Here is a 13890-nt window from a genome sequence, read left to right on the forward strand (position 1 = left end):
GATAGCCGCCCCTGCCAATATGGCCACTCTGTAGGCACATTCGTTAGCCAAGCTGATAAAGCGGGCGGGCGAATTATTTATTTATTCATTTTAAACCAACTTAATTGAAAACAACAAAGCATGCTGGCGTTTCGGTCCCACACATATGCCGTATCTGGTATTATTGGCTGTATGTTTAAAAGTAAAACTATATATATTTTCTAATATTGCGCAATATCCGCTCCACAATTTCAGTTTTTCCGGTGTGTATTAAAGTAATGGCGTCCGCTAGCGAGGTTTGTGTTACCCTTCCTTTAACAAAATTCCTTCGAATTTCTCAAATTTGACAATGCTTATGCTGCTGCGGATAGATCTATGTAACGATCGTATGTGTATTCTCTGACATATATGTACGTCCTTAAGTAATCATTGTAATGATTTAGTGTTGTAGTGACGTTGTTATGCTAACATCTTGTGAGCTAACGTAAACTCCACCAGACGCGTTCGGTTTTGAAATGAGCTACAATGTGAATGATTCCTAATTTTAAGAGTTGTTTGGTGTATCAACTGTTGATATAACTTCCAGGAAAAGAGTACACCTCCCGAGGGGGAGCTGACGGATACCTTCGGGTCTTCGAAGAGAGAGGACAGACTCCGAAAATTCCGCGAGTTACATTTTAAACGGGTAGGACTACATTATGATAGTCTATTTCAGAATAGGCATTGTGTCTTGATTGGTCATGTTTGGTGATCATGAACAGACAATTTAACCTACTCCCTAAAAGCTAAAAAAAAAAATCCAAAAGATCTACAAAAAAGGTGACTTCTATACGAGAGAATGATATAGCAACAGACTACAGGGAGTTGGTCTTCATTGACAATTTGTGATCAGCATTGGTATTATTGTCAGAGAATGTCACCCACAGGACTAAAACTGGGATGGTCTGACTACATTTCTGGTAAATATCCCTTTACAAACAACCAAGGGGCCAGTATTTTAAACTCCCCTGATGCGTTGAGACTGTACTTTGTTCCATCTCAAACAAATTTACAAATCAAGTATGCTGCATGACCAAGCAACTGAAGAGATGTGTTGAAACTCTGAATCCACAGGTGAACATGGCCTATGCAGACCAAGGGAGATATTTTTTCTGTATGCCAAGTTCAGAAAGCTTGAATTTGACCTAAAACATCTCAAAGGTCTTCCAAGAAACATGTGTTCTTACTCACCATAGCGCCCTGACGAGTTTTCTGCATCCTCTTCCACAGAATGAAGCACGCAAGCTCAATCACCAGGAAGTTGTTGAAGAGGATAAGAGGTTGAAGCTACCCTCTAACTGGGAGGCGAAAAAAGCCAGACTGGAGTGGGAATTTAATGTAGATGAAAAGAAAAAGGTATGTAGCGCAGGGTTTTTGCATGGTCATAAAAAGTCTACATACCATTTTTATATATTGGCGCATCGACACATATCGACTGTTGTGGTGTTAAGAATAGAGATTAAATGAACCACATGTGTTCTATCTGTAGACTTTCATTTTTAATTTGAGGGTATTTACAGCCAAATCAGGTGGATGGTGTTGGGATAACCACAGTTTGTATATATGTCTCCCACGTTTTAAGGAACCAAACGTAATGGGACAAATTGACAATCAGAAATCAAACTTTCACTTTTTAATACTTGGTGCAAATCCTTTGCTGGGTCGTTTTTTTTGTGTGTTTTTTTTAGGAATGTGCAGCCAGAGGTGAAGACTACCACAGAGTGAAACTTCTTGATATCACGGCAGGGGATGCAGAGCGGTGGGAGAGAAAGAAAAAGAAGAAGAATCCTGACACAGGATTTGCAGGTTGGGAGCTAGATCGATTTTTTTTATTTTTTTTTTTCCCTTGAGCATACATTCAAGAGACACTAATGGGAAGTTGTTCTCAAACCGCATGACAAACTCATTTGCATTTAGAAGCATTTTTCCTCATGTGACAAAAATATACACTGCAGGGTTCACGGTTAACTGCTTCCCGATTGGCTAACAGTTAGCCTAAGCACCCACAATCAATTTGCAAATTGTGCCGTAACTCAACGGGTATGCCTCCCTGTCTTAGTAAAGCTGAGAAGACAAGACTAGTCAAGACAGCCACAGTAACAATTGTTGATGCTTTGAATGAGAGTCACACACTGCCACTGCAATGAGAAGGCCAAGTTCAAACTAAAATCTTTCCAAATAATACATACTCGATGCCTTGGCACTCTTTTATTTTGAAGTTGTTTTTGGTTGAGCGTGGTGGCTTACTTCCTCAACTCGTCTTCCTTTTAAGTTTAAATAGTCATCACAAGCTGTTGCCAACAACACCAACACATCATCATCCTGAAATAATGTTCAATAGCTAAGCAATTTAATCACTGTGCTGTCCTATCGTATTGTATAATAGGGTGCCTGTTGCCAGCGTTAGTGTTTAGCAGCTCGCTGCTAAGCGAGTGCTCCGTATAGGCTGGTAAGAGCCGTAGGGCGACTTTTTTAATGGGCCAAAATGACTGCACACTTCAATGCTGGCAGACTGACACAGTTGCAGTTCCTGTTGATAATTATTTAAGGAACCAAGCTTATTCAAATTTGCTGTTTTGTCTGAAAAATGACTGCTGTGGTTCTGGCGTTACTCGTAGCACTAATAGGGTTCGAGAGAAGAACACAGTTTGCTACTATACAGGTTAACTTGAAGGGGAAAATGTAGCTTTTCTAAAATTGAAAAACAATTGGCTGTTTATTATTATTTGAAATAATTATTCTCTATTCTTATTTGTACTTTAACCATGCAAAAATATATGATTTTTATTTTTACCCCAATACTTGATATTCTGTAATTCTTTTGGAAAAGACTGCATGACACAAAGCTCAAATCATGTCAATCTAGTAACCACCAGCGACCCCAACTCTGTCTAAAATGATTGTACAGTGTAAAGATGACTCTGAGAAGAGATAGTGTTGATGTTTTTTGTGATTATCTTTCACTCTGCCTGATTTTCCTAAAAAAAGGTGGTTAGATCCACATGACTGCCTTCATTTGATCAGCCAGTAACACATGACTAGGCTAGCTGTACTCCACACTTATGAATAAATGAGCATGTGTGATAAGATCCAAGATTAATCGAAAGAGCGGGTACATTAAACTTTAAATTTAGTTGATGGCAGATTGATTTATCCATTAACATTCACTCGTGTCACCTTTTGAGTTTAACATACTTCCATTCCGTCATGAAGAAAGCTGGAAAATTACATGATGCGGGTTCTTGTGTGTTTTTTTTTTTTACATAGTTGCGTTATGTTATGTTTGGCTACTATCGTATAACAAATGATCAAAGCAGAACCTGCGGAAGAGGCTATTTCTGAGGAACTCATGCAAATGTTCTTTCTGTCCCACCATCACATCTAACCCAGGTTATGCTGAGGCCCAATTTCGGCAGTATCAGAGACTCACCAAGCAGATCAAACCAGACATGCAAAATTATGAGAAACAGCGAGAGGAATGGTGAGTGAACTCAACTTTATTTTATCGATCACTTTGTTGCATAAAAACCAATGACAAGAACAGTAAAAACAATACAAATAAAACAAATACTGCAGACACCGTAAAACACAGAAACAATTCCGAGTCTCATGCTGAGTCAAAAGCCACGAACGTGTTTTTTAGGAATGTCCAATATTTATATTTGTTCAATAATTCTGTAGTTGTGTCAAAGATGGACCGCTAAAAAATTGAGGGAAAATTACCTCTGGCCATTTGTTTCTCTGATGAAAAGATGTGCGAATGATATATGAGTACATGTCTGCCATTTAACCATATCTAGTCAAACATAATCAATCCTAAGGATTTTGCTTGGCTTAATCGTTTTAGCATTCATCCCATCACATGTGCACAAAGTACATCTTATACATAAACGACTGTACCCCAGTTTTGCCCCGAGGATAGTCTCATTCCAACTCTACACTGTTATTTAAAGAATTTCAACTCTGAATCTCTGGCAAGCACACAAAGGTCAAGGAAGTGCCTGCAGGGTTGTCTTTCTTTTAAATGTTGCCACATGCGCAACCGTGAAGGATGCACCGGCACATTTTGCCCCGAGTCACGCTGTCGTCTTTCAGCGGAATGACCAAGAGCACAATGGCGGTATAGAGAAGCCCGTTCAGTTTTGCTAAAATGCCAATTAGCTATGGCTCTGTATTTCTAATTTCTTTTGCACTTACCCCACAGTGGTGAGGACTTCCACCCCACGTCCAATAGCTTGATCCATGGCACTCATGTCCCTTCAGAGGAGGGCATTGACCGCATGGTGGATGACGTTGAGAAACAGTAAGTTCCAGTCAAAGATGACAACGGAGAGATGCCCTCCACCATCTCTGGTTATTTCCTATCAACATTACTCTGATCTGATGCTGGATATTGATTGCACATATCAACCTTTGGACTGAATGGTTATTGTGGCCTCCCATTAGTCCTCTGAAAGAATAGGAACGTCTCACTGCTGCTTTTAATTGAAAAAAAAAAAAGCCCAAATCTAGATATGATTTAAATACTCCCATAGCAATACACACACACACACTTGCCCTTTAAAAAGGCAGTTCTCTCTCTCTCTCTGTACTCATGTGTTACACATGCCCCAAAATGAAATATTATCGACGTTTTAATTTGATAGATTTGGGATTATTGTGTTCAGACACACATTTTTGTGTAAAGAGAAAGTTTCGGCTGTCATAATTTCCACTGCTAACCAAGAATCATGACGCCTGCAAGTGGGATTGTCCCATAATGGGTCGGGACAAGGAAATAAAAACAAACATGTCTTCTCCAGTGTTGTGAGGAAGACGAAAAAAAAAAGTGGTTCCCGAGACAACTCCCAACAACATTCCATTACTAGCAGTACCTATCGAAAAACACTTACCTGTTATATATTTTATAAATATTTGAATGAAAATGTTATCAATTAACATAATAAATATAATAACTTTTTAATCCAACTTAAATAAAAAAAATGGTGACATCTGTTGAATCACAATTATTGATAAAATGACAAACGTCAAACCTTTCATTTATTTCAGTCATATCGTTCGACTGTTTACTTTGGTTAGCTACATACCCAAGTGCAAAAACACCGCTGCTACTCTTTTCAAATCCTTATCGTTCCCACAAAATTACTTGGGGACTTTGTTTTGATACTTGCCTTTTTTTTTTTTTTTTTCACGCAACCATGTACAACCGTTGGCCAAATGAATGTAACAAGGAAGGCCCGTAAAGAATGTTTGACGTTGAACAAATTGTGCACAGAAGGACTGTTGGGAGGGTGTTGATGCATTTCATAAATTAGGTTTCGTCTGAAACAAACAATGCCTCATGCATGTATCTGATGGGGCTCAATTGAGTTGACAGTAATCTTTTTGAAGTGAGAGTTTCCCTGATTCAGGTATATAAAAGAGAACGGATGTGTCCGGATGTGTTCTAACTCTTCCGACAAGACTGGAATTTCATCAGTGATTGGTGGAATTAACCACTAAGATGCTGTCTTCTCTATTGTGCAGGATCGAAAAGCGTGCCAAATATAGCCGACGAAGGGCCTACAACGACGACGCAGACATTGATTATATCAACGAGAGGAACGCCAAGTTCAACAAGAAGGCTGAACGGTTCTATGGGAAATACACTGCAGAGATCAAGCAGAACCTGGAGAGAGGCACTGCTGTTTAAGTTCTCGGAGTCATCAAATGTTGAAAATGAGCAGTGTTTTGCGAGTCTTTTTATATACGTTGTGCATCTTGTAGCTTTGACGTATCCGTTAAATGTCATGTTTGTACAGTTTAAGAGTACCATTTAGAGTATTCTCACACTTATTTTTAAATAAACCACTTTGAGTGATTCTTTATTCGAGAACACTAGTTGGTTGTGTGTGTGCGTGTGTGTGTGGTCTCATGACAGTGACATTTTGAGCGTGAGAATTAACTACCATCGAGACGCATCGAACCTCGGGGCTCCTTGGTTGGCGGATGCTCGCTGACGAATGTGTTTGATGTAGGTGCACAGTGGTAGGGAGCAACAAGAGTGTAATTCAATTCATTATCATCTACCCCATCTCTGTCTGACCGATTTGCCTGAAGCAACTACATGAGCAGAAGAGCCTTGTGACTGGCAAGGAGATTAATGGCGGGCCATTCCCATGCAAATAAACCTCCCCCTACTTGTTCAATTCTGTCTGATTATAGCACAGCGCCCTCTACAGGGGAACACGAGATACCTGGAGTTTCTTCTTAAATGCCGGTGGTTCTCAACCCTTCAAGGTCACATTGTCTTTTCAAATTGATCAGTAAATTGTTACTGTTTGTTTAATGGCAATCTTCCCTAATACAGATCGTATTTTGTTTCAACTGCAATGTTGCTGTTTTGAACACAAAATCACTTATGTGCACAGAAAACCATCATCATGAAGTGACATGGGACACAATAACATTGAAAATTGCAAATGACTTTGAAATTCATTTGCATTTTTGCTGACAAAAAAAAGAGCAATTTATCTTACGTTTTACTTTTCTAAAGAATTCTGAAGTACACTAATAAAATCCAAGCTATTAAAGGTGACTAATGGGATACCTCAATTGTAATAAGCCGTATTATATATTAATATATGTATTATATATTAAGATATAAAATATTATATAACATGCCTATTACTCTCTATTGTGGTGACAAAGTGCTTGAACAGCCTCTTGAGAGTCAATTGAACACACTGAAAAACAAAGTTGATGTCAGTAAATTATGCCTCGGTTTATTGTCTTTGGCTCTTAAAAAAAACTAGAGTGCATTCAATAGAAATAGAGTATATAATACATTTCTTGGAATGATCGTTGATACCAAGCCTTGTTGGAAGTCACATATAGATAACGAAAAAGCAAAATGTCGACAGGTAAAGCTATTTGTAAAACTAACAGTGAACAACAAATCATAGATATTTTAAAGCTCGCCATTATTACTTTCATATGTAACATATAGTATTGGTAGTTTAGGAGGAATACATATAAAACAAACACATCCTATTTTCAAGCTACAGAAAAGTGCAAAGTAGCGTTAATCGAGCCAAATGTGTAAACACGACAAATCCAATGTTTATTAAGCGAAATGCTTTTTTCTCCACGATTTAGTTGAATTCCATATGGCACAAATTGTTTACAAAGTGGCTAACATAATGATTTACTGTGCTACAATATTCAGAAGCTGTTTGAAATTCGACCAGTTGTGACCTGAGGCAAACCGGTGTCCTCAAAAAATATTATTTGGGGAATAATTACAAAAATAATATTTTAGCTCAAAGTATAGTGACAATATGAACCATGCGTATTTTTTTTAAAGTGTATAAAAAAAGTGGAAAATTCTAGTTTAACATTTTTTTAAATGTGTTCCTTTTCATTAGTTGTGTTCTGTGAGATAAATTTTATGTTGGCGTGTTGTGGTCAATGATTATGTCACGTTAAAAATAGACTACTTTTTCAATTTTCTGATTTCCCTGGGAAATCTATTGACTCTTTTTTGTTTTTTCACTTAAGATGATCGAATAATTAACCAAATACCTATCAAAACCTAACCCTAACCTGATCACACTCTTCTGGTACTGTGCACCAATTTTAAAGCCGCTGAATAGAATTGCTGGGAAGCTTCATTAAAGCAACCTAAATAATAATATAAGGACCATTAATAACCCTAAACTCCACTTTGCAACATGTTGCAATGCTTTTCGATTGACAAATTACAGCCATCTTTTTAACTTGTAAAATGTCACGCAAACTTCGATTGTTCCAACGCCAACTAGTAAATATGAGAAAACAGCGACATCCCGTGGACTAGTTAAGAACTGCAATTACAATCAACGCTGAGTCTAGTTCTGCGCTCAAGAAAAATGAATTTGTCGACATTTTTTCTGATATCTTAAAAATAAGAACAATTTATTTTTCCAATGATTGGAAACTTGGGACACCATAAAAGACACACATACACAGACATATTGCTTATATTTACAGTAGATATAAAAATTTAATGTTGCAAGAAAAACACGGCAGGCCTCTGGAGTGACCCAGATTTCTACAGACGTTTTTCATAAAATGCGATCTGATCATCTCTATAAACGCAACGAAAGTTTTAGGACCACACAGGAGATTGTTTTAACGTTATTAGTGAACACGGCATGTAAATAGCACACTGACAGGTGGAAAAGTATTTGAACATTTAGATTTAATGATTTGTTCTTTGTCAGTGAAAACCTCAACCAAACATTTCCTGCAGTTGCAGATCAAACCGACACAACGTTCAGGAGGAAGTTGAACATTTCTTTGATTCAGAACTGTTTCTCTTCAGCATTATTCTTTGGATCTCTTATGTAAATTAAGGTAGAGTCACAGCATCTCAGCCAGGTCTCCGGAAGGTGTATTTTCTTTGGAATTTTATTTTTTTCTTCTGGTCTTTTTGCTGTCGTGACTCACTTTGTGAAGCACAATTTTGGAGAAAAATATTTTTAAATTTGCCGGTAAACCATCTTAACTTTTTGGGGAATTCATATTTACATTGATGGCTCCAGGCCACGATTTAGCAAAGCAGTCGGAAAACCATGAACATCCTACTGCATTTGTGTTTTTTATTTGGACAATGTTGGAATCCTCCAGTGTTTTCCCATGATATGTTTTTGTTTAATGGTTTACCTTGTCAAATAAAGATTTCCATAAGATTCCATCCTAAATTCTAGTTTCCTTTTTCTTCGGTGGTGTTCTTGTAGTCATTTTCACAGGATGGCCACTTATGAGTCAGGTGAACGATTTCTCGAGAAGCACCTGAGATTAAACTCCAAATTTCTGGTAGTTGCGCATAAATGCCTGATGCTGTCCTGTGATATAAATGCTAGACCAGGACCAGGATTAGACCAGGATTTTGAAATACACGATCTTCACTCCATGATCTGAGACCAGCTGCTCAAGCCTGCTTCTCATTCAACATCGGTGTGATTCTTCTTCTGGAAGAACGGTCAATGGAAACAGCCATCCCTGGCGTTCGAGTAGTAATCGCTACAAATGGTGGACCGACATATTGAAACCTACAAAATGGGATGTCGCTCATTCAATTTAGTCAAGGGAGGTGAGTGAGAATAACACTTATGAAGACAGAGTCTCTGCAAAGTGTGTACTATTCATATGTTCACTTCAGTTACTGCCACATCATGAAAGAATGGGATGGACTAAGTTTACTTTTCATCGATAAATACTTTATTTGAACAACAAAAATACATGACTAGGGGAAAGAAATAATCCCACCTGAATGATTTCTTCACTTCTTCCAATTTAAATCATCTGAAAGAAAATGTCACTATGAAATGACCGAAGATATTTACAAAGTATTGACAGTATGTGCAGTGTCCTCTTTGTTGTGGTCCATCCTATCGTGACTTGTTGCGCACTTGTTTGCGTGGCCTGCCGGACTGGCTGGACATGACCGGTACCCAGTGGCCATAGGGCTTCCTGCTTTCATAGCTGTCCACTTTGGCTGTTACCTTAACACCAATTTGCGGCATTATGCTTGATTTTGCCACACAATTCTGGGGGAAAAAGATGGCAAAGTACAATCCTTGAAGGCTTTGACTTCTAAAATGTGTTCCGCATAAAAAGCGATGGATGTTTTAAAATTATATTTAATGCAATACGTTTTAAAATTATATTTAATGCAATACGATCAGAAGCACCTGCAACATTGATTCAAATAGAATTAACTATACTTAGCGAGTGATGCTTTCGCATACCACAAGAGGGAGCCTGCAGCTCACACTGAGAATCACTGTTCATAGACGTTAATGGGGCTGAAAAAAATATGTCACTTACATTGATGTTGAAAATGATGGTTTTTGGTTTTGCGGCCATCTTTGGGCTGGTGATAGTGGCCTCTGCTTCGTTGCTCTGTTTCATAAAAACAATAACAACTTGTAAGACTTGAGTAGAACATACGTTGAACTTTTTGCTTTTACTGTAGGCTCAATCTAGCTTCTGACAACAATTTTATAGAAAACACTTGTACTGCATAAAACCACATGCACATTTACTCTCACTGTTGTTACAGCCAACTCCTCAGCAGACGCCTCATGTACCAACTTATCTTTGGCATATGGAGACGACTTCTTCATCTGGTTCTAGTTCTCTTGACAGGAATAGTCATTATAAAGCACACGCCCGCGCTCCATCAGCAAGTGGTGGATTCTGCTAAATAACGATGACCCATTTCAACTGCAAACCATAGATACATTTGTCATGTCAACGCAGTATAGCAGTCCTCTTATTTGCTTGTGTTATGTGTCTTTCATTTACATATGTCCTAATCCAGGTACAGAATAGATAACGCAGTGTGTGCAGGACAGGAATCAGTCAACCTTTCACGCAAACTTATTGTCGTCACCCAAGTCACATGACAGCCTTTTATTCCCAGGTGCCGATGAGTGAAGACCACTGTCAAGTTATCTATGAAGACAGGAATAAATACAGAAAGTATGTGCATTCCCTCAGGGTTCCAAAAGGTCAAACACAAGACACAGGAAACACATCACAAACAGATTCCTCTATTGACTGTCTCATAATTAGTGTTGCCTTACTTATGTCAGCTGGATGGTTGCTTTTGTTTCAAATATATTGCCAGTGCAGCCAATTTAATGAGTCAAGCGACGCATTAAAATCATGACAGTGAGGGTTTAACTATAGATCTTCATAGCCCGTAATATACATTAGCTTTTGTATTTTTCACTTCTACCTTTGCATCTTTTGCAGTATTATGACTGATGCGATGAGTTTATACCGTTATTGTATGCTGCGTTCACACTGCATGATACGATGCCCAATTCTGATTTTTCTATAAAACACAATAATAAAAAAAACATAACAAAAACAAAATGTCACTTCTAAAACTGAATACCTCTGAAGTGTCACGAATGTGCACAAATTATTAAGTTATGCGGCGCAGCATTTAGATAAATAAATATGGTTGGGGCTCATCTCAGATTCACTAAGGAATGTGGCCAGACTAGGTTAAAATATTTGGGGAAAATTAAACAATACTCCTGGACATCATTTCATGGAGGTTTCAACATCACGAATGCACTGTCTGCATGGTTCATTTACTATCATCACCATGAATGTCACTTTATGTTCCACGTTTCAATAGTGACTAAATTCAAGTCAAATGTAAAATTAAAAGTTTTTACTCAAAACAATTATTCGGATGCACCGACGATTGCATGTAGTCGCCCAACGACTGAGGCCCACCTGTGTGGAACACATTTTTTGCCATTTGATCATGTGTAATTTTATTTTTATTATTTATACTTGCACTGGAAAGGGGAAGCTCTTTAATCTCGATGTACACTGAGTATGATGACAATAAAGGGCATTCTTGTTCTGATTCTCTAAGGCGGATGAGCGCTCCCTGAGTGTGTGGACAGCAGACTGATAAGATGCATCTCTAAATTATATCCTTTATGAAAGAAGCCCAAATCAGATTTGCAAGGGGTAAATATAATAATAATTTATAAATATGCAGTCACATCTCTCATAAATGGGCCACCCAAAAAAATAAATCAGAATTGACCTGCAGTGTGAACATAGCCTTAACATCACTTACGCCCTTTGCTCGGACCAATCCTAATCATTGGCGTGAGTGTGATGCGTTTAGCAAGGCGTACACCCACCTGTGATGTCTTTTCAAGGTGTGGTCTCACCCTTGTCATAGACTGGGGTGGTAACCATTGGGGTTCCTCCACCTGCTCCGACAAGATCGGTTTCACACTCTCTGGAAGCTCCAGTTTCTGGACTCCCAGCAGCTTCATGGCATTGTTTTTTGCAGCGTTGAGAAGTTCTCTTTTATCTGAGGATTAAAACAGTGACGCTACAATTAGTGTGTGTAATATGGTAATTGGAATGGAAATATTCCTTCAGTGCTGCTTGTTCAAAATTACCTTCCAAGGTCAAGCTGACTGAACTTCCAGAAGATCTTGAGGGACTCCTATGGGATCTTGATGGCGATCTGGGAAACCTGTTAAAACGAGCCTGAGCCCTACTGCATCGCCTCTCAGCAATTGAAGACCTGGAGCGGGACATGGAGCGGGACCTGGATCGAGACGTAGAACTGGTGTGTCTACGGTGCCCACGATACCTGTCCAGTGATGGTGAGCGGCTGTTGGATCGAGAGTGTGCCCTGTAGCGGCGTGCCGGGTGGCGGCTATATCGCCGATGGCTGCGACAGTGTGAATGTCTGTGGCAGCGAGGATGAGAGCGGGACCTGGAACGGGAGGAGGAACCACCGCTGGATGATGAAGACCTGTGACGCCCTTTGTCACTGCCAAAAGAGGAGGAAGGGCTGCTTTCATAACTATTTCTGGAGTAGTAGGATGAGTGGCTGCTATGATCAAAAACCCCACTCAGGCTATCATTCTGGCGAGCATGAGCCTTTGGTAGGTGAGAGTCTTCTCCCTTGGTCATCGTTTTGCACAAACTGGAACTAAAAAAAAAAAAAAAAAATGGGATTAAGGACAACACTATACAGTTTCCCATAATATATTGCATTTCGTTATTTGTGGCACCGCTACGTCATAATTTAAAGTCCCATCCTTAATTGAGTAACCATGTTGTGCTGCAAACTTAATGCAGCACTGACATCTACTGGAGGTGACGCAGCATAAATAAGAGGAAGAGAACGCCCAACCTCGTTTGACGATTTCCTCCCTCTGAGAAGACATTTGCCGAGTTTTATTTTGTTGGACTGGTTGCATGCGCGAGCGCTCCTTATGTGCAGTTGCCCATCAACCAGGCCTTTAATAAATAAATCTAATATAGTTTATTTGAAATGTACAACATTTCCCATGCCTTAAAATTTTCAGTACATTTCTAAGGGAAATTTAGCGAACTAAGATCGAGAAAGAACATGGACTTGCATAAAAAAATGTGACTTGTTACCTGATTTATCAGTTTGGACGTCTTCAAATCGAGTGGGTGTAATAACGCTACCAAAAAAGTTTATTTTGGTTGCTAAATATGACGGATTTTCAACGGGTTAATGACATACCACGCGACAAACTGGGTGATCACTATTCTCCGCAGCTAACATACGACAAGTTAACATTGTATAACGCGAAAATAAATACCATCTTATTTGATTTTGAAGAATGTACGGGTTAATGATCAGTTTGTTGTTTGCTTGTCCGGCCCACTTGAGCAATGGCGTCGTTACGTAAAGACAACGTACTGGAAAATTCCTGCTTACGCAAGCGAGCGATTGCTGTAATACTATGGTGGAATCGTTTCTTTGTCCCGTTTGAACAGCTTTTGGCTACCCGGCGATGAGCATACAAAGCATATTTATGAACAAAATTTCTAAACCCTGTGATATTACCATAAATATCTATTGAAATTATCAATAAAACGCGAACTTACCAGTTCGACGGTCGCTTGAGTTGAAAGTTACCAGAGTAACAAACGTACAATACGATTGGCTTTTACACAGCACGTGAGGAATATGAAAAATATTAAATATCGTTTCTGATTGTTAAATGTCTATGACTACTCCCGTCGTCGTGTTACAGTTAAAATGAAGCCGACCGAGTTGACCAACCAGTTTTTACAGTCCTTCTGGAAATTTCCACTCACGTGGTTCTCCCCCGTGAGGCCCCCTGCTGGCAAAAAGTGAAACCGTCCAAAAGGTTTGTTATTAATAAATAAACAATGCTGGGTATACAGGAAAGGCTTTACTGTGCAAATAATTTACGTGCGAGCTAAAATTATGTTGTGTTATGGTGCAATTGCGTAGAAATCAGAAAAGAACGTGATAAGTGTAAACACAACAGGCTGTGAAGGAGCAGATTT

The 13890-nt window shown here is 38.9% G+C and overlaps 2 protein-coding genes across 4 annotated transcripts; one reads left to right on the forward strand and one right to left on the reverse strand.

Annotated features, from left to right (window-relative positions):
• The first annotated feature begins 224 nt into the window (after nt 1-224).
• syf2 (SYF2 pre-mRNA-splicing factor) lies at nt 225-5885 on the forward strand. Its single transcript, XM_088303911.1, has 7 exons — nt 225-275; nt 566-664; nt 1249-1374; nt 1707-1824; nt 3409-3499; nt 4223-4321; nt 5545-5885. Exons 1-7 carry the CDS (start codon nt 258-260, stop codon nt 5708-5710), a joined length of 717 nt encoding a protein of 238 aa, XP_088160037.1. The 5' UTR covers nt 225-257; the 3' UTR covers nt 5711-5885.
• A 3353-nt stretch (nt 5886-9238) lies between these two features.
• rsrp1 (arginine/serine-rich protein 1) lies at nt 9239-13838 on the reverse strand. 3 transcript variants are annotated; one of them, XM_088317296.1, is made up of 6 exons: nt 13462-13838; nt 12185-12529; nt 11988-12139; nt 11721-11896; nt 9871-9945; nt 9239-9590 (listed from the first exon to the last, which is right to left on the reverse strand). In XM_088317296.1, exons 2-6 carry the CDS (start codon nt 12508-12510, stop codon nt 9432-9434), a joined length of 888 nt encoding a protein of 295 aa, XP_088173422.1. In that variant the 5' UTR covers nt 12511-12529; nt 13462-13838; the 3' UTR covers nt 9239-9431. The 3 variants fall into 3 exon arrangements, with proteins under 3 accessions (XP_088173422.1, XP_088174221.1, XP_088172592.1); XM_088318095.1 differs by having other exon boundaries at nt 11988-12115; nt 13462-13836; XM_088316466.1 differs by having other exon boundaries at nt 11988-12529; nt 13462-13832.
• Nucleotides 13839-13890: the final 52 nt, after the last annotated feature.

This window comes from Idiotropiscis lumnitzeri, chromosome 1 (genome assembly GCF_059441095.1).
Source record: "Idiotropiscis lumnitzeri isolate Australia: NSW breed Sydney's pygmy pipehorse chromosome 1, RoL_Ilum_1.0, whole genome shotgun sequence".
In the NCBI taxonomy this organism is placed as follows: domain Eukaryota; kingdom Metazoa; phylum Chordata; class Actinopteri; order Syngnathiformes; family Syngnathidae; genus Idiotropiscis; species Idiotropiscis lumnitzeri.